The sequence below is a fragment of the Crocodylus siamensis genome, chromosome 11, assembly GCF_052110815.1.
Source record: "Crocodylus siamensis isolate JL-2025a chromosome 11, ASM5211081v1, whole genome shotgun sequence".
NCBI classification, from domain to species: domain Eukaryota; kingdom Metazoa; phylum Chordata; order Crocodylia; family Crocodylidae; genus Crocodylus; species Crocodylus siamensis.
The window spans coordinates 66398618-66422147 of NC_143405.1; the positions used below are offsets into that span (position 1 = coordinate 66398618).

Sequence of the window (23530 nt, forward strand, 5' to 3'; positions counted from 1 at the left end):
TGTACTGGTTCCAGCAAGTAAAGAGTGCTCAGGGCTTATTTACTATCTGAACAAACTTGGCCAAATCTCTCATCTGTTGTTTCCATTGAGTTGTGTTAGCCAGATGTCTCTGATAAGTGACAGCACACAGAGCATTTTGTATAGAAGTCCATTTTCCTCCTCTTTCTCTACACCCATTCTCAGGTATGGTTTTGTAATAAGGAACAGCAAAAATAGGGCCTCTCTTCCTGCCTCCCCACACAGCAGAGGGGTATTCTCCAAGGTGTCGCAGCCAGCAATGTTCTTTGCTAGGAGACGGGCTGAGGGAGAAACAGAAGCCAGCCCTGAGCTGCAGAGCTCCTCACACACTGAACTGAGAAGGTCCATCTCCTCTTCTCATACCCCTCCAAAAATGCAGTCAGGCCCCTCCATCAGGTTCTGGAACACCAAAGGTTGACTTGGATGCAGCTGAACTCCTTTTGGGGGTGGGGTACAAAGGTAGGGGGCCCAGCTGAGAGCACAGCCTCCAGAGGGAGCCTTAAATTAACTGGATAGGGGGAACAGGCCTGGCCTGGAACCACTCCTCTTCTTTCCCTTTGCACCTCAACAGAGACATAAAGCAGGGACCCTTTCACTAAACTCAATAGTAACCTCCCTCCCCCCCCACAGCCTGTGAGAAGCAGAGTATTTGCTTCCCACAGAATGAAAACATTGTTAGAAGCTAATTCTATACTTCAAAAATGTTTTAAGCTGGAAGATATAATGGAGTACCCAACAGGACTCTTGTACTTTACATTTCAGGGACCTGATGTACTGCTTTGTGGCTCATGGTGGGTGCAATAGCTGAAAGGTAAGGAATTAGCACCTGAGGACATGCCATGTCATGCTATTTCCCACTGCAGATCTCAGAACTAAGTGTGTGCTAAAATGCAACATGCACAAACACCAATGCACATTCTAGCTGAGCAGTAGTAAACTTTATTGAGTTCTGATTAACACAGGATCATTGCACCACAACCAGAACAAATGAGAAAGTGTCTCCCTTTGCTTATATCAGTCATTTCTCAGCTCAAAATTTGATTGTGCTCAACAACATCTCTTCAAGCTGAGTTGAGGAACAGAAATAAAAAAGTTAAACATTGACTGTGTGGCTGACTATCCCTGCTAGGCAAACCAGAATGGGAATTCTGCACATTTCCCACTTGGAAATCTTGGTACTTCTTGGGTCTGTAACCATGTCCCAGAATGCATGAAATACACCAAGGCTGCAAGAACTGCTTCAGTATGGAATGAAGTTCCAAAGGAATTTGGAGAAGCAGTTAGATCAGATAATCTCTGTTGAATGCTTCCTAAAGGTTTAACCAAGAAATCTTGGCATAACTCATGTTTGCTCTCAGCTTTACAGTTTAGCCTTGAATTTGTTCAAGGTTGTCACAATGCAAGGTCCTTCACAGTGCTTTATAATTCCGTTATCCCAGAATTTGTAGCTTCTGGACGCAAGCCTGCTCAGTTCTATATTCTCCCATTGTATGTACATAAAATTAAAACCACTGTCAACATACTAACAGCTGTGGCTTCAATACATCAAGGCAACAGGAAAAGATTGTATCTACAGCCAATGTAAAATAGTGTCTCATACTGACATGGGCAATTGGGTGTTATGCTAGATCCTGAAAATTAAGTGGACTTTGGCTAATAATTGTGATCTCAAGTTTTTCACCAACAACAGCTGAATGTTTCTTCAGTAAACAAAGAATCAAAACTTAAAAATATCCCCTGCTTCCATGAGGAAGTACATAAAAGAAGTGTATTTAACATGAGAGCTGTCAATTAGCAGCTTTACTGCTATGGTATGTTTGGCTCAGGTGCAAGGTGTTTTCACACCTCCAACTCTTTATGAGCTCTCTCCAGAGTTATGGCTTAAGTTTCTGAATGGCACATATCACACTGTCCAGAAGGTAAGTAAGTAAGGCATTACAGGTAAGGTATTAGAAAAGTAGTAATTCCTAGAGCTTCTCAATTCATTATTCATTTTATTCCAGTGATGCAGCTCAGTGCTGCACTCTTCTTTCTGTCTCATCAGTCCCCAGGAGGTACTTCCTTGTCTTCACAGACCTGGCAAAACCCAGTTCAGCAACTTCATAGCAACTTCAAAACCAAGGAAACAAGCCTGAAATGGAGATGGGAAACAAGGAACATGTGAGCATTAGACACCTGAAGTAACAGCTGTTTGGAAAGGGACTTTTCAAAAGCTCAGGAGTCTGACCAAAAGGCCACGAGTGAATCTGCTCCCACTTTAAATGGTAGGGTCTAACAGTTGACACTGCACATCAGAAATCCTATCTCCACTCTGCTGGACAGACATGGCAGTGTCATTACATCTGGTTCAGGATCACTGATATGGGGGCCAGGGGGACATGACAATCTGTTCACATGCTCCTATGCCCTCAAGAAAAGAAAGCCAGCAAATATACTCCTATCTACAGAGCACCATTAGAACAAGCCAACACAAATAAGAGTTTAGGGCAAAGCCAATAATCTGATTTCTGCTAATGTGACTTTACAGGCCCGTTCTGGTTCCCTAACTACAGGGACCAGAACTAGTGTTTCAGAGCTTGCAAAGATTTCCCAGAACAGCCAATGTACAATCATTCCAAGCTGCTACACTTAGCCACTTGTTCTGTAATCACTAGATAGCCTGCCAGTTGCCAGCTACAGGCAGCCCCCAAGACCCTGCAGTTTACTTACTGCGTTAGCTGGAAAGGCCCTGATCATAACAGCTGTGAACCCTTTATACAGGGAGGATACACCTTCCTCTCGGATAAGCTCCCTCAACACATCTCTGAAGCCACTGGGATATTTTCCTGGAGGAGCTGTTAGGGGATGCAAAACACACCTGCTAAGTTTCGTGGACACTGAAAATGTAACAGATGCAACATGCTGAGCCTCCAAACCTTCATCATCTAGGCTTAGATTGCTGCACAGTATTTAAGTGACTCTGTACACTGAAGTGCAGTAACTTTATTTACAAGAAGTATGATTTTCTGAGCCAAAATTATTTCAAAGCATCTTAAGACTTTTCAGACAGTAACTGACAAAAAAGAGCAGGGACCAGCTGAACAGAAGTCACTTGCTCATCCACAAAGGATTTATACATAACTGGAACCCCTGGGAGAAAACAAAAAAATAAAAGAAAAAGCAGAAGAAGAAAAAGGAGGAACTTATCCTAGAAGTTAGAAGGCCACGATCTCCAATCGAGCCTGGCCACTAGTGGTTACAGTCAGCAGTAGCTGCTGGGAAGGAGGAGGAAGCTCAGTAAAGCTGATCTGCATGAAACAAAACCGGTTTACTCTAAAATGAAGTGTTCCTCTCATACAGGAAAGCCAGGAATGGCAACCACTGTCTCATGAAAAGCCCTAGCTCCACAATGTGCTTAAAGAACATGACTAGATAAGGATACATTTGTCTGTCATCTCACGTTAGAAATCAATACGAGTAATTATCCTTACCAGCTGCTTCAAGCCACTAATTCACAGGGGTCACAAGTAGACCACATTACCTATCAGGAAGTTTTGGTGAGCAGCTCAGTGGAACAGAGGTGTGATATTCTGTAGCCCATTCACCCTTTCCTTGTATGGTGTGAGCATTACAGAAAAAAAGTTGACAATTATGGAGGAGGGAAAAAAGGAAGATTTTTCTGCACCAGCAACCCCCCCTGGTCATATTGGGACAGGAGCTCTGCCTTTGTCACCAGCACATGACAGAAAAATGCTGAGGTCTTCTCCGGGGTGGGGCAGAGACTGATGATAGCCTTGCTGCAAGGCTGTTGTATGGGGACAGTCTTTGGGAGGAGTACTGGAAGGGCCTTTGAAATGCTTGGAAGTATGGCTGATATTCGAGGTGCCTGGGCTTCAGCATTCTCCCAGGGGACTCAGGTTGACCCTGTTACAGAAGGAGGGTCAGCAGGGTGTGCAGGCTCCATACATTTTAGGAACACCTTCAAGTTTGTCAGTCAGATAAAACAGTGGCTTGGACAGGGCACACAGCTACTGGGCTGCCTGCTCCGCTTGCATTTTATTTTGATACCACCTGCCTGAACTGAGGCAATCATGTCTGAAATGAAATGATCAAATGCTTTCACTGGGCTGCAGTTATAATAAACAGTGGTTATACATAGTTCTTATGCAGCACTTTTTCTCCTCAGCTCTCAAAAGTGCCATGCAAAAAGAGGTTGGTATTATGATTCCCAGTTCACAGATGAGGAGTTGGGGCGAAGAAGCTAAACCAATTTACCCAAGATCACTGGGCTGGCCAATGGCAGAGCTGGAAACAGAACCGGGGGGGCAGGGTGGGGCATGAGTCCCAGTCTGGTTCTCTACTTCACCACACTGCCTCCCACCTAAAAGGATGCCCAGTCAGAAGGCTGCATCACACTGCCCACCCCCTCACAGCAAAGCAACCTTGTGTGCAACTGACACCTTGCTCACCAGTCTGGAAGCGGGATTTCAGCACATCTGGAGGAATGGCAACAGCCCAGTTGAAGATCCCTGCCATGCCTCCAGCGAAGAGAACCTGGGGCACACTGAGGTCACTGACACTGCAGAAACATTGAATAGAAAACATGTCTGATTTTACATAGTGGAAGACCAGCAGCACAGCTTGCCTGAGTTGGAGAAAACATCATAGCGCTACAAACCCAGACTGAACACACATCGTGGCTGGGCAGGAATTCAGCGAGCAGCACACCTGGGGTCAGAATATGCTGTCTCCACAGAAAAGGACATAGCAGCAGCACACACACAAGGACTGCCTAAAACACACCTTGTGAGACAGGAGCATGCCCAACAGTAAATACTTCCTAGTGGTATCACTAAGGGAAGAGGGCAGGAGCTGGAAGAAACAACTTCACATCCTATGCAACTCTCAGTCAAAGTCTAGAGCAAGATGAGTCAGCTTAAAAAGAGAGAAACAGTGAAAGATATTCCTCTGGCCATTTTGGTCATGTTGCTCTAACCCCTCACTTAGCTGGAGAGACTAATCTGCAGTGTCTAGGGAAGTCAGGGACATGCTGATTTAAGATTCCACTAACCTCTTTCCCTCAGGGGTCAGAGTGTTCTTCAGCCATTCGTACGTCATGAAGTACATTCCACTGGCTGGAACATCTAGTAGGGCAAACAAAGACAGACCAAGAAGTGGGAAACAGAATGAGCTCTGGGATCATGGCAGCAGCCAGGATCAAAGTCCTGCAACCAGCTCAGTGATGTCATTGGTATAACCAGATTCACTTTTTGAGCTTCCCTAGGGGCACCATGCAAACTGCCAGTCTATGCACGAGCATTTCCAGAGGAAGAAGGTGAAGGGCACAGGCTGGGGAGTTTCCATGGAAACTTCTGTTCTTAAACTGCCTGATTCAGCAGATCTTCGAATCAGACTTACCTGGCTGCTGCTCACTGCCTGACTACAAGAATGGTCTAAGCTCCCTGATACACTGGTGAGCAGCAGACCAGGTCAGTCTTGGGACCTTGGAGGTTTTTGAATGGCCATTTGTTCTAATCAAACTGTTTGTATTGTAATGTTCTCCTGGAGCCCCTGAGTAGGATCAGGAAACTGGCTTCTGCCTGGCATGCTGTAATACCTGGCATAGTAGGCACTCTCATAAGGATGTTTCCTGATTGGGTGGAAATGTGAAATGCTTGAAGTTGCTCAGTTTCTTTTAGTTATGTTCTGGGAAACTGCTGCTGCTATATGGGCATCGGGTTTACCTTGTTTAGAGGAGAAGGCATCCAAAAAATTTATTTTTTTTTAATTTAGGCCCCAACAATTTCTTCTTCCCATTATAGGCCTGTTTCTTACGGGGACAAGGTATCTTTGCCCAAAGGTCCAAAACTCTTTACCAGGAGGAAAGGGCTACACTCCAATGGTGTCCTTTGGGAATGATCTGTATTTAGACTGAAAGCCAAAAGTCTTGGGAGAGGGACTGCATTTACTGAGAAAAAGCTCGCTTCCTATCTTCTCATCTTGGTAGTTTTTAGTACCCCTCAACCTCTTGTGTTTTGATTGGACTCTTCATCTCATATCTTCTTATATGCATTAGGCTCTTCCTTACCTCTCATTCCTATTTGTTCTTCAAGTCCTAGTCTCCCTGACCCCTCCTCAGCCCCCAACATCTTGCTCTAGATTCTCCCTTGGGTCCCAGGGAAAGCCACAAATATTGTGGAGACAGTGATGCAAAAAGTACACTTTAATGGACTACTGGCAACAGACTGAGATTTATGAGACTAGGCCAGTTTTGTTCCGATGCTTCTCCTGAGGGGATTTCCAGCTGTTACCTCTCATGAGAGTGAGCACAGTTCCCTTGTACACGCCTCGAATTCCAGCCTCACGATATAGCTGCTTCATACAGTCCACTGGGCCACTGTACTTAATTTCACCTGATGCAGCTTGTATCTGGAGAATTAAAGTGAATGATCACCAGCCAGAAACCACAACCCAAGCAGTGATGTGAGAGCTTTGTGCTTTCTAAAGCTAAAATACAAGTATAACTGTTAAAGCTCAGCCCTTTCCACACAAGCAGAAGCAGCTCAAGGGACAAAGTCCATGTGATTTCTGTGGATATTTAGACAAAATGATATATTGCAAACCAAGTCACTGGAGCCAGATGCTCTTCTCTTCAGGTTCTCATCCATTTTATTGCTATGATTTCCCCTTGACAGGCAGCAAACATGACTGTGATGCAGGCCCTTGTATCACCAGAGCAGATCAGCAAAAGCACCAGTGGTAAGACAGGCTGATTCACAAATTAAAAGTGGGCACATAACCCTCAAGCATTAACGTAATCACCAGCTATCAGAGAGGCAAGCACCCATAACACATTTTTGATATCACTACTAGGATCTCTTACATTTACCAACATTTCTCTCTTACTGAGACCGAGAAGGATTTAGTTTTGTGCGTCTCTGCTAATCTGTGCTTTGGTTAGATGATGTTTAACTAAGGGACAAAGTCCTCTCATGTTCACCAGTGTAAACTTGAAATAACAGTCAGTTGGGGGGGTACTCCACATTTTCAGTGATCAGAATCTAACCCCATTTTATGAAATTCAGACAATTTCTGTAAGTTCAAGACATCCCGATAATGTTTTGTATGTTAGAACCAGTGTCTGACATCTACCACCACTCTAACAAATGGCAGATTGGTGAAATAGGTGGATCTGATTTTTGCCACAGATGATGCGACTAAATAAACAAAAATGTTTCCTACTACACTTTAGAAAGCCAGAACAGTGACTGATCTTGCGTGTATGAATACTGGGACAATTTTACAATACCTGCTCCACATATTTTAAAATACATTCTTTGGTTACATGTGTGGACACCCGGGAATCTGGTGCAGAATCTTTATCATTGTTACCAGACCTAATAAATTTATGCGTTGTTCTCTAGGCTTCATTCTCCAAGAGAAAACTGGATACTTCCTAAATTTCAGAAGTGCCTAAAACATCAGATGTCATTCTAGTAAAATGCATGTGCTCTGTATCGTGTAGAGGAGTGAATGCTGTATTTACCTAACAGGCTGTCAAAGGGAGCTGCACAGTGTTTCTTCATGACAGAACCACTTCAAATTATACTGCAGCCTGCTGAAATAGGTTTTCTAAATTTGGTAGAAAATATGCTAATCAGAGGAGTTATAGCATCCTGCCAGGACTTCACACAGCAAATTATAAAAGTCTGGTAAAATTCCCACCACTGCCCAATGCTTTACCTGCAAAAGGCACTTGATCCTTTCTCCTGGTGCCATGATTGCTGTTGTGAACACTCCAGATAACATGCCAGCAGCAAACAGCTGAGGATAACTGCACAGAGTAACCAGGAAAAAAAAAAAACTAAAAGGTCCTGTGATTCATTATCCATAAACATGATAGTTGGGGATAATCCTGCTTTGAGCAGGGGGTTGGACTAGATGACCTCCTAACATCCCTTCCAACCCTAATTTTCTATGATTTTATAACATATAAAAATCAAAGGCAGTAAGGTCTCGCTACAATGAGTCTTCACACCCATCCCTCTAAATTACAGACAAGACTGGCCGTGGGATTTGTGATAGATCCATTTCAAGAACAGTCAGTACAAAAGAACTTCGTTAATGCAGCGTTACAAGTTAAATACTTCAGAGACTGGAAATTCAATGCTATGGTTCCCACAGAAACCGCCACTCAACTTCCTTGCATTAGTAGTACTTGCTATAATTTACTGTGCTTAGGTTTTATGCTATTGCCTTCCTCACCAACTCCTGGTTTTCTCTCATCCTACTCACTCTCTCTCCTTGCTGATTTCAGCTTCCATGGTGATGAGCCATCCAACTCCCTGGATAAGCATTTCCTTGCCATCATCCCTTCGTTTGACCTGCAGCCACAACTGAACTCTCAAGCTCATCACAAGACCCAGTTTCTCAGCCTAGTTTCCCAAAAACATCATTATCTTTGATCCATCTGTCATAGAGCTCCCCCCTCTGACCATCACCTACATGTCTTTCAGCGTGGCTTTGCCAGTCCCAAGAATCTCCTATCTGTCTTCTCCCCTCCTTGATATATCCAAAGAGATGACTAGATTAAAATGTCTCAGAACAAAGGCTGATCATGGAAATACCTTTTTGGCCTCAGTTATAGCAGCATTCTTGCGATTACTAAAACAACCTACTGAATGGATGTATCAAGTTACAGCTGGTCCTGACTCGTGACCACAGGTCCTGTCAGATGGTAACACTAGAGTATAAATTCAGTCTGTCCACTCAGGTTCATTTAATCGTGGGACTGTTCTAAGTCTGTTGTTATGCAACACCTATTATATGTTCAATCAAAACACCGTCCTTCTTTAATGGCTCTATTTTTACGTAGAAAGGGAACTGCATCGTATCTGCTCACACATACCATCTGTTTTTAGCCTGTGCTATCAGTCCCACACTTTGAGAAGCATTAAAACTCATAAGCGTTATATTTTTTTGAGAGATAAATTTATAATCAGAAGAGACAAATTTATAGCACATCTGAACACGTAATTCAGCAAAACAACCCGAGACTCTTAAGGCATCTTTCTTAGGCTAGATAACTTGGAACTCACGTCAGAATGTCATCAGGTTTCCTCTGCTGGAGTTTCTTCCCCAGACCAAATCCAAAGAAGCACACAGCAAACATGGGAGACACTCCGATAATAGGAGCTGCCATTCCCTTATAGAGGCCTCGAACTCCCTGAAAGACACAGTGAGTTACCACAAGAGTTACCCTATTCTCTGTGGCACTCTACATGGTGAAACAATATCCTTTAGGGGATTATGTACAACACTACACTTTGAGGGAAAGAATTTTCAGTTTGACAGAACTCTTTCGATTTCAAACACTTAGGAGGACACAAAGTTTCTGCAACACAAAACACTTCATCTATGGCTACTATAAGGCACTCAAGGGACATAGCATAACTGAGGTTACCGGGAGAAGGCTGAATATTAGTATGAAAAGGAGATCCCATTGTCCTATTCAGAGACTAACACATGAATCAAGAATTTTTTGCCTTCAATACTTTCAACACACTTCCACGTTTTCTTATGTTGACAGGCATGACTCACTAGTTCTACCTAGTTGCTATTATGCAAAAATTCTGTGTCTGAGAGACCTCAAACTTCAGCTCAGCCATCTCACCAGCAGATGGTATGGAAGATCTTCAGTACAGAAAAAGGCCTAACTTTTTTGCTGTATAAAAGGGAAATATTTAGTCAAAGTAGGTGGTATTCTTGGATTCAGCATCAGTGAGACTGTTCCTGGAACACCATGTCCAGTGCTGGTGTCTGCACTTCACAAAGGACACTGAAAAGCGGGAAAGGATTCAGAAAAGAACTACAAGAATGACTCAAGGATTGGAAGAGGACTTTCTAGTGACAGACTAAGATATTTATTCTACTTAGTTTAGTCCAATTAAGGTTAACAATGACTTGATTACAAGCCTGCAAGTACATACATAGAAGGGAGATTCCCAAATTTAGAGGTCTCTAAACAAATGTAGCCAACAATGGGCATAATGAGCCAATGCTTGGAAGCTGAACTTACATAAACATAAATAACTGGAAATAAAACACAAGTTTTTTTAAGCAACAGGGATAATTAGCATCAGGAACAACTTACTGGAGGACATGACAGATTTTCTCTCTTTTAAAGTCTTCAAAATCAAGACCAGGTGCCCTTTTAAAAAAACCAACACCCAGCATACACTTAACTCAATCATGTGACAGAGGCTTAATGCAGGAACTCCTGGCTAAAATGTAACATCCTGTGTTATGAATATTTGGTTTGACCTACATAAAAGTCACTTCTCACCTTAAAATCTATGAACCTAAACTAACTCTTCTTCTTTCACCTCCTCAAAGTTAGCTACGGAAGAAGTAAAGGCATCGTTCACATTGACAAAAGTCAGTCTCTATTTTAGGATTTTCAGAGACAGCTCTGCATACCACAGGCATCAAGACTCCACTACCTATAACAATATGGCCAGCAAACACAACTGCTAATGCTCATTTCAGCCTTTAACTTTAGGTATACTGCAACGTTTCTGACCATTGGTCTTGAAAAAGAAAAAAAAAGAATCACACATAAGTGAGATCTAGACACAACGTCCTCCTCCAAATATCTCTCTTTTCAAGTTCTGGAATCTGATGAAAAATTTGAATTTGAACCACTAGAATCGATAACCAAGGAATTTTATAGCCAAGGGAGCTGCATTTCTGCACAATTCCATCCCAGTGATGTACGTGAGCAACTGACATTTTTGGCAGGCATTGCAAACGCCACGCTAATACAGTACCTCTCTAACAAGAGTCTTTCTGAAACAGTCAAAGGTCCCAGAATAGAGTGGAGACTGCCCAGCCTGTGGCTTTGGTTGGGTCTGTAGTCTGACCTGTTAAGACAGAGAGAGAGAAGGAAAAAAGAAAAGGTTTCCTTTATAAGTTATGTGCATGATGCTTCAACCTTGGTTCTACAGAGCCCCAGTAAATAATGATAGATGTTACAATTGGACATTATTATAGTGGTACAAAGACTAGAAGTCAATATTTCAATTTCTGCAAGAGCCTGAAAATGTGAATATCTTAAACTTTTTTAACAATGTTATAAATCTTATACTTATTCTGGTCGGCTTACATGCATTGTTGCCCATGGAAACATTGTTTACTCTCAAACTGGAAAACGGCCATAAAAGAGTCATTTCATAAAGCTTTTTACCTCCAGCTCCATCAACTTTCATTTTTCTCAGGCAGAACCAAGGCTTTTTACATTTCCAAAGCCCCGCTTCCTGAGCCCTCTACGCAGGGAACTGCACTCTGCAAGAGCCTCACTTGTGTATCAAGGTGCTCTGGAGTCCACCGGCCTCCTGCCCAATGGACACTGAGCTGGGCCATTCCTGCTTCGTCAGCCTGGTCTTTTTCCCCTCAGGCTCTAGGCCCACTTAGTTTAGCACAGTCTAAGCACATAACCAAGCCGTTGCACTGGCCCGAGCTCCCATGCCCCTCAATTACTAACGCTCTGCTATTTTTTGCCATGACAGTTATGCGTTTCACACTTCAGTTATTTCTTTGGCTGCACACTAAATGGTCCTGGAAGTGCTGGAAGGACAAGCACGAGCCAGATGAGAGCAAAGCAAGAACTAGATGGAGACAGAGCTCAAGGAGTGACGCTGCACCTGGAGCAAACAGCTCGTCCAGTGCGTAGGGCGCCGGTCTGCTGGAGCTGAGCCCCTGGCTCCCCCATGGACGTCCCACAGGGTCCCAAGCAGAGTGCTTGGGGCCAGACCCTCAAAGCCATTCGGGCACCAAGAGCCTATGGACAGCCGGCACCAGGTGTGGACCCTAGAGACAGGAAGGGCCATATCCAGGGGCAGAGGCCAGAAGCCCATGTTCACACTGCCCAGGAGCAGTGCTGCCCCCAGGACCTGGGGAACAGCTCCAGCCCAGGCAGGAGAGAGGCCCAGGGGGCTCCTGGGGGACTCCCCAGCACCTTCACCAGGCAGCACACTCCCACCCCCACCCATCAGTGGGGCATGCCGAGCAGTGGTCCCGCCCACACCTATCACGTGACTGCGGGGCATGGCGGGATCCGTAGTTCCCCCGTCACCTGGATGGCGGGCATGCCGGGAGCTATAGTTCCTCCCATCACCCGGACGCAGGGCATGCGGGAAGCTGTAGTCCCTCCCCCAGATCACCTGGGCGCGGGGTATGCCGGGAGATGTAGCTCTCCCCCCTAATCCCAGCGCGGTGCAGCTCGGGAACGGCAGCCCGCCCCGGGCTGCGGGGCAGGCTGGGAGTCCCGGCCGCTCACCTTGATAGTGTCCAGCGGGTGCCCCACGAATACCAGGCAGACACCGCCGAAGCCGCCAGCGAAGAAGTTCTTGACGGGGCTGATGGGCTGCGGCTGCTTCGCCATGACTGCTGCTACTGCCTGCCACCCGCCAGGCCCCGGCCCCGGCCCGAGCCGACCTTTCCCCCGGCCCGCCGCCGCGAAAGGAGGGGCCGGCGCGGTGCATGCCGGGCCGCCAGCGGGTGCGCGGGGCATGCCGGGACACCTTGTTTTGAAAGGCAGAGGCCAAGTGAAGCTCGGGCGACAGGTCCCGGGTTCCCTCACGTCTCCCCGCAGATCACCCCGGCCCCGAGAACATCGCAAGGAGCCACAGACACGGCGGGTGGAGGGGTCCCATCTCGTCCGCCCGCCCGCCCCTGCTCCAAGCAGCTCCCGCCCCTGCTCCCGCTTCGTCCACCTGCGCCGCGAACACCGCCAAGGGCGGAGACTGGCGAGAGAGGTCTTCCTGTCACCCCGCCTTGACTTACCCGCTGCAGCTGGAGCCCGCTGCGCCGCAGCTCGGAGCGGTGTCATTTCGCAGCCACACGGGTCGGCTCTGCCCATCTCACACGGTGCCAGGAACCAACCCGGGCTGCGCGGGGAGTCCCGGCGGAGCCGGCGTGTCGCCACCTCCAGGCAGCCACAGCCGGGGCCTCGCGCCTCGCCGGTAGCACGTGCGCCCCCGCTAATGGTTCCGTCCGGGCGCCTTGGTGGTACATCCCACACCTCGTATGGTCTTGCCCGCCCCGCGCGGGTGGTACATCCCACGCCTGCTAATGGTTCCCCCCGGTTCCCTTTCCTCCTCCCCCACGCGCGGGTGGTACGTCCCACGCCGCCTGCGCTCCATCAGCTCTTCTCCCCGGCGGAAGTGACGCCCCGGCGCTTCCGGTGCGCAGGCAGTAGCGGCCCGGCGGGAGGAGCTCGGGGAAGCGGCCCCTCTACCGGCGGCGCCCGTCCTCCCGGCGCCCCGTGCCCCCCGCCCCCCGGGTAAGCGGGGGCGGGGCAGAGCCCCAACCGAGGGTCCTGGGGGGGGCATGAGGTGGGGCGGGTCCCGTTTGGCGGGTGGGGGGTTCTTTCCCCCCAGGCGGCTGGTGCTGGTGCAGGTGCGGAGCGGGGCCTGTAGCAGCGGCCGGAGGCGCAGCCGTGATGACTGAGGCAGGACCGTCGCTCAAAAGCGTGGTGGCATCCCCGCCGTGTGGAACAGGCACTGGACTCTCTGGGAGGCCATGGGCCGTGCGTGCCAGAGTGTAGTCAAGCTGGAGTACTGGGCGCCCCAGAGCTGGCAGCGCTGCCCGCGATGACACCAGCCCGCGGCTGGCAGTCCGCCTGCCCGCAGTGCCCAGGGAGCTGAGCGAGCTGCTGGGCAAGGCAGTGATCGCACCAGTGGGGTGCTGCTGCTTGAGAAAACCGAGAGCTGTAAGCACAGGGGCCAGCAAAAGCAGAGCGTAAAGGCAGCCTTTGTTTGCCGTGACAGCCTGAACCTGCCGGGCTGGAGAAGGGCTTTCCTGCCTGGTGGACGGCGCGGCACTCTCCTGGTGCAGCACTTGCAGGAGCTGGTGGGCACGGCACAGCGCTGAGCTTGGAGGAAGGGAGGCAACTAGTTGGGCAAGCTACGTGAGGTCTGTTCCCTTCCTCTGCCAGCTGCTGCATTTGTCTGCTCCCCTCTGCCTTCCCTGCAACAGCATTTGCCTCTAGCATTCGTTCCTCCTGTTTCTCCGCAGAAATGAGTGTGATGCACATGGTCTACACAAGACCAGCAGGAAGTTTATGATGGGGTCTGGGAGGATTTTAAATGAGGCTGGTGGCGTTGCAAAGCAGCGCCAGGAGAACATTGTGTATTGGGTCCGTTGCGGAAGGAATGCTTGAGGATGCTTGTACTTGAAATGATTAGTGTCTAGAAGCTAATGGTGGCTAAGCAGAGGGGAGAGGAAGAGGCCAGATTAGTATGGAGGTATAGAACTATAAGCGTCTTGAAGATTGCTACAGGAATTTGGACATGAAAAGCAAGTCAAAGTTGGGGAGCAGAGAAGGAGGGAGTAGGAGTTTGGCTTTGGTCAAGGTAACTTTGGAGATCAACCTCTGTTGCCATGTCACATGTCAAACACTCTGGGAGCCTCCATCTCTGTCTCCACAGCGTCTGCCGGTGCCTTTTGGCCGAAAGAAGTGTAGAGTGATAAGTGATCCAGGTGCTGTTGGAGGCACAGGTGGAGCTTTGAGATTGGATGGTGGGAGGAAATTTAGGGACTGAGACTCCAGCTCACCAGCTCAGAGATGATGGTGGAAGCTATACGAGATGATGAGGTCACTTGTGGAGAAAGTGCCTGCAGGGGTACCTGCTGAAAAGGCAGCAGAGGGAAGGAAGAGCATCCACCAGGAAGACAAGTTAAAGGTGCTCTCAGTAGGGCGGATGGAGAATCAAGACAGGACGCTGTCATCAGTTCCCAACAAGATCTGAGAGCTCAAGTGGGTGGGTGTTACTTGTCACTGCATTATCCAATGCCACAGAGGGGTCCAGAAGACAAAGATGAAGGAGAGATACTAGAGTACAGCCAGGAGACCCCATGGAAAATAATTCTGCTGGCAAGACCGGATCCATGGTGGAGCTGGAGAAGAGTTTAAGCAGTGGTTGTGGACTGTTTGTTCTGGCACTGGCTGAAAAGGGAGGCGGGACTCAGCAATGGAGGATGGAAGTGAGCAAAGCTAACTTAAATGGTAAGAAAGCCAGACAAGACCAAAGACGCTGAGAAGGTGGGAGGCACACAGGCGTAGCTGCAGGACCAGGAGAAGGAGAGACATGCGTATTGGTAACGGGGAAGGAGGGGCATGTGGGAAGTGGAAGCCATTGTTGTCATCTTCCCCCAAGAATGCAAGTGACTTTTTTTTTAAAGCAAAGTGAAGTCCCCAGAGTGTGTTAGAAACCCCAAGAGCTGCTGAAAGTGCCTGGATCTGTTTGTGTCTTGATTTGAGATGGTTCCAAGAGGTGTGAACCCTCATCCATCTCAGCGGAGCATGGCTTTGAAACCTGATACCCTACTAATGGGCCTGTTCCAAGTGACTAGAACATGCCCCTATGTTCTGGGTTTGCCTGTGGAGTTGTTACACTTGTGCATACCGATGGTTGCACAGGCAGATGTCACTGCCCCTCACCTCTTTCACACCCCAGTCCCTCTTCTGGGTGAGACAACTGTAATACTATGTGAGGCCTTTACTTTATGTGCATATCCCTGAAAACATCCAGTGTGTTGGGAACTTGCTGTGCGTGGAGGTTGTACGTGGGCCATGATTTCAATGTAGTTTGTCCTCCTTCGCTGTACAAGCATGGCTAGCTGTCCTGACCCGTGATGTCTGTCTGTGTATGGGGTCCTTTAGGATGTGCCAGCTGAAATGGGCCTGTGCTTCAGGCTCTGGAAGCATTTCTTTAAAGCATAACCATTTTCCTTACAGACTGCCTTGGGGGCTGGTCCTCAGCTCCACCAGACTGTATCTTCTTCCAGGCTGAAATTGTGTGTTTGAGGTCAGTGTTAGTGGGTGAAGTTGAGGCCAGACTTGATCATAATGGCCCTGTTTGGCCTTGCCCTCTCCTCTGGCTGTAAGGAGACCAGAGGGAGCTCATGGACGGACAGTATGAGTTTGCTTTGGACTTTTCCAAACCAGAACCCAGCATTGGTTCAGGAATACCCAATCAAGAGGTCTTTGTTTACAGAACACAAAGTGCGTACCCAGCAAGAAAGGAAGCCTAGCTACCTGGATCCCAAGCCTGCTTCCCAGAAACAGCAGTGTTTTCCAGCCTTCTTCTCTGCAGCTCCACATAGGGAAGCCTCAGGACTCTCCTGCTGTGGCGAGATGGGTTGCTGACGGCACTCAGCCACCCTGTATCAGTGCCTGCTATGTGAATGATTTTTCAAAGTGGTGACCTGGTGGATTTGGATTTGGACCTGATAACCAGTGGAGAAGGAGATGCTTGTCTGAATTGCCTTTTCGTGGATGTTTCCTCAGTGCTGCAGTGAGGGGATTTTGCTTACTGACAGTTGTCACTTAAAATACTTTCTCTTCCAGTTGGGCAAAGCAAGGTCCTGCCATGTCTTAAGTGTTCTCATTGTTAAATGTCGCTCCTTCTTGGTTTTAGAGGGAAACAAGTGCTATGCTGCATTTGGATGTGATGTACATTATATATGGTCAAGAAATAATAAGGCATGCTCTAGGCATGAAAAGCAGGATTCAGAAGGCTGCTGATGCAATTAGCTTCTCCAACTGAAGGAGGTTTTAGTTTGCTAAAATGACTACAGTACCTCAGATTAAGTCTACTCCTGACTGCTCTGTGGTACCTATCCAGTGCTTGTAAATCAGGTAACAAATGGGGTGGGAGAAAGCAATGAGATCATATAGCTGAGATCTTCTGTGTTTTAAAGTCATGATTCCCACAGCAGCTGTAATGTGCCACCTGGCACGCACATACCAGTGCCTTGAAGTCACCTGCATAAACAGAAATGCAGGATGCCCCACATCCACAAGCAGGGATTCCTGTGGGAAGTGTAACTTACTAAAGGTTTGCTATCATGTGTAAAACTCAGCCACAGCATTGCAGTCAAGTTTCTGTGTATCTAACACAGACCCTCTGGAGACCTAGCAAACTAGGTTAGATGCAAATGGGATTGTTTCAGCACAGAGAGACCTGTAACTTGAGGATGGACGAGCATGTGCTGTCTGATGACCCTGTGTAATTCTTAGCATGGTGTGGTGGTTAGTGACTTGAGCAGAAGACTTGCTAGCTAAGTGAGTGAGGTCAAGCTGACACCTTTGCAGAACAGCAGTCTAAATCTTTGGGGTATCTGTGTTAGGCGGAACAACCACTGGCACTTGTACACATTATGTTCATTTTTACTGAGACTGTCAAGTAAATAGACTCTCACTACTGTTTTATTTTCCTCTTCAGATAGAAGGCCCAGCCCAGGTGTAAGTCCTACTGTGTCCGTGTCCATCAGACCCCAGTCAAGGAGGTGTGCTAAGATCTGCCTTCCAGAGTCAGTGCCCTGGGATGTTACATGGGTTCAGAGGAGAGCCCCACATTTGTCCTTGCTCATTCTCAGCCTCTCCTGAAGAGGCAGGATTTCCTGGATTCTCTTCCCAGCTCCTCCACTGACTTGCTGAGACTCTGGACAAGTTTTTCTATGTGTGGAGCGGGATCCTAGCTACATCCCTGAGCAAGCCATACAGTAGAGATGACGCAGCCATTTCCCAGATGATAAAACATCTTTGGGAATAAAGGTTCTGGCAAGGGCTCTTACAGGTGGCACAGTAAGTCTTCTCTGTCAGAGCATCCTGGCCCCTCTAGTGAGGTGTACATCATTTTGGCAGATGCAGGAGTTGCAGCTGATCCAGGATGGACTTATACCTCATAGAATTTTAGTTTTTATTAGAGCCATTAGGCCAGTACCTTGCTGACTGTGTGAGTGTCTGTGTGGCTTTGACAAGGCCTCTGTTACAGTTTCTGAAGCACAAGAATAAAAATCTGTTTTTTTTCCCCCTTAGGAGACAGAAGTCAGATGAATTCAAAAGAGCGCTAAGGTGTGGTGGAGAACAAAGAAGCTGCAGTTGCTTTCCTGTTCATTAGTTGGACAGGGCATTAAGATGTCCGTGGACATGAACAGCCAGGGCTCTGACAGCAATGAAGAGGATTATGACCCAAACTGTGAGGAGGAGGAAGAGGATGAGGATCCTGGGGATATTGAGGATTATTATGTTGGGGTCGCTAGTGACGTGGAGCAGCAGGGAGCGGATGCCTTTGACCCAGAGGAATATCAGTTCACCTGCCTGACTTACAGGGAGTCGGAGGGCACTCTGAACGAGCGCATGGCTAGCTTGGCCTCCACATTAAAGGTGAGGAAAGGTTTCTGCCTTCAGAGGGGTGCAAATGGGGCTACATGGCTAAGCAGGCAGACATTACAGTCTGAAGTCAGAGCAGTGAAATGACCATTACCTCCCTGGGCTGTTGGGGATGGTCAGTAGTTCCCAACTGATGCTGAGGACTTACCAGTCCTTGTGTGTTGATTCTGGTCTAGAGGTGAGTGAGAAACTGCTTACCCAAACATCTGTTCCCTGTAATGTTTTGGAGTTGAGCAGCATGAGCAAACTCTCTAATGCTAAACCTACCTAAAGAGAGGGCAAGGAGAAGAGAAGCAAAGGGTGGGGCCTGCAGTTGAACGATGCATACAGCTGCACCAGTGTTTGTTTAGAAACTGCCTGGCAGAAAGTACTTAAGTATTCAGTCCCTGCACAAAACTCTGCCACATTGGTTCTGAGGGAATCATCGCAGACTTTCACGAAAGTGGATTCCATCTTATGCCCAGCACTCCCCTCCCCTGTCATCACACTTACCAACCATTTGTCCGTGCAGAGTGAGCTCCCCAGCTCTTGCAGTACTGACTGATTGCTCACTAGAGGAGGTTTCCATGCCTTTAGGTTGGTGTTGAGTGCTCTAAAGAGATGATGTGATCTGCCCCCGTTTTGCAGCTGGGAATATAGTGCATATCAGCAGTGAGGCAAGTGACTTCCAGTGTGCTGCCACCACAGTAGAGAGTTGCTGCTCAAGATGAGGTGGAAGGCAGGCCAGGGCAACTTAGAGACTGACTGGTTCAGAGAGGCATGCACTGAGCTGACTGGGTCTCCAAGGTGCACCACTGCCCTGTTTTCTGTCCGACTGCAGGCAAACGTAGCTACCTACCTCTCTGGTCAAAGAAGAGGGGAGAGAAGAACCTCGTATCTGAGATTTCCAGGCTTTAGCCAGGCTAACACAATTGGCAAGGCTGTCCTATGACATCTTTTGCTACACTTGGCTCTGCCAGGGACCCTGGGTCACTAGAATCTGGGCAGATGTAGTTGTGGTCCATATAAGCCACCTAACCCTGCTAGACAGCCGATTTTCAGTCCCTTCCATCTGAGACTGGAATTAGACTGGCAGCTCGGAGATGAGAGGGAGCCTCGGAGGGATCCAGGTTCCTTGAATTATCTTCCTCTCTAGGCCAGAAAGTCTGTGTTGTCATATTGATAGCGTGTAGGCCCAGAGGCAGCGGAGTGCTTTCCACCATGCCAGTCTTGTTGCTCTCAGTGCCCACGGACTATCTCTTAGTGACGTGGTTGTGCCTGGAATAGTCTCATTTCACCTCTGGGCCCACTCTCCCTACAGATCTGGCTACTGGAGGATGATAAAAAGAAGCAGATATGGGGGGTGTTGGCTGGCCCTGGGATCTGAACCTCAACCCCTCAGCACCAGTAAATATCAGTAAATATGTATAAAAGGGCTGTTCTGCTCCATGCCAGGTGGCTCCTTGTGTCTGTGGAGTCAGGTGAATGAGAGTGCTGTTTGCTCTTCAGTCTGGACAGTCTGAAGCTGGTCTCTAATTTCATAGTCTAGGTTCACAGTGTTTGTTTTCCTGGGTTCACTTCCCATCTGGAAGGTCCATCTATTTGCAGCATGAGGCATACTGGATTTGTCTTTAGAAACCTTTGTGACTATCTCCTCCTTCACAAAGCCCTCTGTATCTTACAGCTTGTAGCCTGACTTCGTCTAGCTGTTGCTGAAGCTAGCCACAGGCACCCAAACACATTCCTTTCAATTGGCCAACTTTGGTCCACTTGACACTTGATGAAAAAAAGCCTGTATGCTCCATTTATGATGGCAGCAAGTCACGTGGCTTTTGGGTTGCAGCAAATGTCACTTATCTACCACACACTTAGCTGTGTGCACCACTAGAGGGGCAGAGCTATACACTATAGACTGGCCTTTGGACATATGAATGGAGTCTACAGTGATCAGGGATGATCAGCTACTTTGGGTTGAGTGAATCATAGGAGATACCAGTCTTCCTTTGAGTGACTCCAGGTTTGCTAATGATTATACTTTTGAGTGCTGGCTATGAGCACATGGCTTGTAGGGCCTCTTAGTGACCATGATGTATTGGTGCCATCCAAGCGGGTAGAATTCTTTCAACTTTCTATTTCTGTGGACAAGTAGCACTAAGCTGGCGGCATTAATAGTGGTGACCTTGCCGGGGCAGTCAGAAACATACAGTGGATTGTTCAGTCTTTGTGGGATCTTCATGAGTGATGCATTGTTCACATAGATTGGTAGTACGCACATGACATCAGATGCCTCTCGTCTGTGGCACAATTTTTAACATTTCCTGGGGAAAGAGGTTGTCACAACCTGGCATTGCAAGGAGTACTGGGGACTTGTTCTTGACTTATGAATATTAGTGTGTAATTTGCGTTGCTGAATTCTTCCCCAGGCCAAGCACAGGGGAGAGGGGTATGTTTTCCAGTCTTGTGATTGCTGCAGTGCCAAGAGCTGCATTGGTATCAACAGCCCATGCAATAAATAGCATGACTAAGCCCATCTGTGCTTGGCATCTTGCATGTGCAGAAACATCCAAGAATTCTGTAGCCATGAAGAAGCAGATTTGTTTCCTGGAGTGTCCCGGGGTCTTGGTGATTATAATATTCCTGCCTGGTGGCACAGGGGTCTCATACATAAAACCTGCTAAATCCAAAGAGCTCTGGCTTGCCATTGGTACAGAGAAACAGTTGCCTATTATTTGGGATTTTAAAGATCCCTCACTGACTTCGAGATCCCTAGTTTGGGTGCTTTCATGGTGCCTTTTAAGAGTCTGATTTTTAAGCAACTCCGGTATTGAACCCTGACACTCTTCTGGCTTTGCCAGTGTAGGAGGCTAGCCTTATTTGATGTATAATAGCCAAAAGTTATGCAGACATCTGGGCATAGAATAGTGCTAACTGCTGCTGCCACCAGGACCACAGTACTGGCAAGTAGATCACAACTTGGCAGAGTTCATAGTATTTTCAGGATACTTTATAAGACTGGCTTTGTTGCCAGAGCTTAGCTCATTGTTTTTAGAGAGAAGTAGAGGCCAAGGCATTGTGGATTTTTCCCTCTTTTTTTAGAAGGAACTCTCACAGGCATCTCTTTCTGTTGACAGGCAGTGAATTACCTTGAAAAAGGAGCGGGATTGCTTTTAAGAGTGATTGCCTGCTGGGTCTTTTTAAGTGACTTTCTGGGAAATCACATATGAACAAATTGTTTCTGGAAATTGTCTCAAATAATGGTTTGTTTCCCTTCATGAGTCTTTTAGTCACAGCGTTATTGTATGGTTTGTGGAAAGCATCTTTGGCCAGTGCAGGGAACAGCCAGACAGCTCAGTGACTCTTCCATGAGCAGTTCTTCATATTCAGCACATTAATAATCAACTTTCAAATCGCACGGGTTTCCATGTGCCAGATATTGCTGTTGTATCCAAGCGTAATTTTGGAGTGGTTCAGGCCTTAAATCGGTCGGGACGCACAGATCTGTCCTCATGCCAAGCTCCATGCTTCGACATCCAGCCTGCTGTCTGTCCCATGGCACCAGGCCCAGTCAAGACCTCTAGGTCCTGGTGCAGCACTCCTGCCTGTCGCTGTTTCTGTCCTCCAGGTATGACACAGCCATGCTGTCATCTGCCAGTATGAGACAACTGGGTTTTGCTTATGTGCTGAACTGGGTTGGGGCAAGGGATGTTTGTATTATGCAAACCCTGGGAGTTCAACTTTCAGTATCTGCTCAGAGAAACTGCTCTGAGCTGAAATGAAACTCCTTGAACCATTACCTCCAAATGCAGCATACCAGAAAGCTGGGAGACGACCTGTGTCTGCCCAGATGATGGGGCTGGTAGGAAAGCCCAGGCCTGGCTTATGGAACCATTTTGTGAGGCTATTCGAGGAAAGAAATAGGGTTTCCCATCAGTTCCTTGCTGCTCAGGGCTGTGGCCACTTTCAGTTTGACTCAAAGATAAGCTGTATGTGTGGGCTAACAGTGTCCCACTCCTTCCCTCTCCTTTCAGAATCATGTATATACTAATGCTTGTATCCCTATGGCTCTGCTGTGAGCAGTTTCAATGTGCAGCTGTTGATGAGTTTGGTGGTGGCAGGAGGTGGAGGGATGAAACTGCTCTTTGAACATGTCTAAATCTTGTTGCAAGTCTGGAGTTTCACATTGCAAGCTTACAGCTGGCCCAGATGAATGTAGAAACTGCACAAAACAGCTAAAACATGCAGTCAAGCTCTCGTGCTGCGGCTGGCAAATGCAAAGCAGCTCTAAAGAGCTGTCCTGCATGCCGTGAAATGCTGTTCCTCACATGACCCATTCCTTCTCTTCCGTTCGGTTGGTACAAAACAGAAAGGTCTCCTTGCAAGGTGGTGCTTGAAGGCAGTGCAGGGTTAGTCGCAGCAAAATCGTCTTGAACACTGCCCCGTCAGCTGCTGATGCCTGCTTGGTAACATGGATGCAGGCTTGCTGCACTTCAGTGGTGAGATGGGCAGCTGTCTGCCTCCCCATGTTTCCCTCATGTCCAGCAAGGTCAGAGAAGAACTGTTTCACAGAGGAGGAGGCCCAAGAGCTGCACTTCTTGTGGCACGAGAAGCCCTGGGCTGTGTCACTAGGAGTGTTGGTGCCACATGTAGGGGCAGCCCAGCACCTTGGTTGTCTTGCTGCACAGCAGTTTTCTTATGCAAGAAGAGTAATCCAGGTCAGCCCCATGGGCAGGGGCAGCCTGCCTTCTGCTTTCTGTCTCTACCCTTTCCTCCAGATCAGGAGTCTGTTGAATCCCTTTTCCCATGGCCTGTTTGAATGGTGTCTGTCTTGGAGTTTGTTTTCCTGGGCTTTGGAAAGCCCTGGGCATGTCACTCCAGTTTGAGAACTGCATCACTCCAGGCTTTGCTTAACCAGGGTTCTGCTGATCCTATGCTGGAAGCTGAAAATAATGCCACGTTTGGGAGAGCAGGTAGTTCAAGGCTAGTGCAAGAAGATTAAGTGCAGAGAAGGCGTTAAGATTTCACCCAGGATCCCCTTCCTGAGCACGCAGCACACGAGGCTGTGGACTGGAAGTGTTTGCAAGACTTGCTTAGTAACACATGGTGTGTTTATCAGTCCTGAGCTGCACTCTGCCTCATAAATATGTTTCTAATCTCGTGGCCTGACGTCAGGTGTCTGCATGCCTGTGGGCAAGTGACAGGGTGTAGATTAAAACCCTGTGATTTAGAAATAGCTACGCCCTGCTGCCTGTCAGGACTGCTCTGTAGTAGCGAGTCAGCCCTGCCTGAATTGGAATGGTCTTTCCCTTGCCTCCAAAG

At 47.7% G+C, this 23530-nt stretch overlaps 2 protein-coding genes across 4 annotated transcripts in view; one reads left to right on the forward strand and one right to left on the reverse strand.

Moving 5' to 3' along the window:
* Positions 1-941: 941 nt before the first annotated feature.
* SLC25A20 (solute carrier family 25 member 20) lies at positions 942-13095 on the reverse strand. 2 transcript variants are annotated; one of them, XM_090022733.1, is made up of 10 exons: positions 12841-13090; positions 12335-12578; positions 10827-10919; positions 9096-9223; positions 7741-7831; positions 6309-6426; positions 5069-5141; positions 4467-4576; positions 2728-2852; positions 942-2149 (listed from the first exon to the last, which is right to left on the reverse strand). In XM_090022733.1, the coding sequence occupies exons 2-10, from the start codon at positions 12566-12568 to the stop codon at positions 2087-2089; spliced, it is 1035 nt and encodes a 344-aa protein (XP_089878859.1). In that variant the 5' UTR covers positions 12569-12578; positions 12841-13090; the 3' UTR covers positions 942-2086. The 2 variants fall into 2 exon arrangements, with proteins under 2 accessions (XP_089878859.1, XP_089878860.1); XM_090022734.1 differs by lacking the exon at positions 2728-2852 and having other exon boundaries at positions 12841-13095.
* A 105-nt stretch (positions 13096-13200) lies between these two features.
* ARIH2 (ariadne RBR E3 ubiquitin protein ligase 2) overlaps positions 13201-23530 on the forward strand; it is a 34628-nt gene continuing 24298 nt past the window's right edge. The window contains exons 1-2 of one of the 2 annotated variants that reach the window (XM_090022730.1): positions 13201-13339; positions 17882-18229. In XM_090022730.1, coding sequence (XP_089878856.1) covers positions 17981-18229 — 249 coding nt within the window. In that variant the 5' untranslated portion in view covers positions 13201-13339; positions 17882-17980. Of the gene's footprint in view, positions 13340-13434; positions 18230-23530 lie in introns of those variants that run through there. The other variant, XM_090022731.1, reaches the window with a different exon arrangement.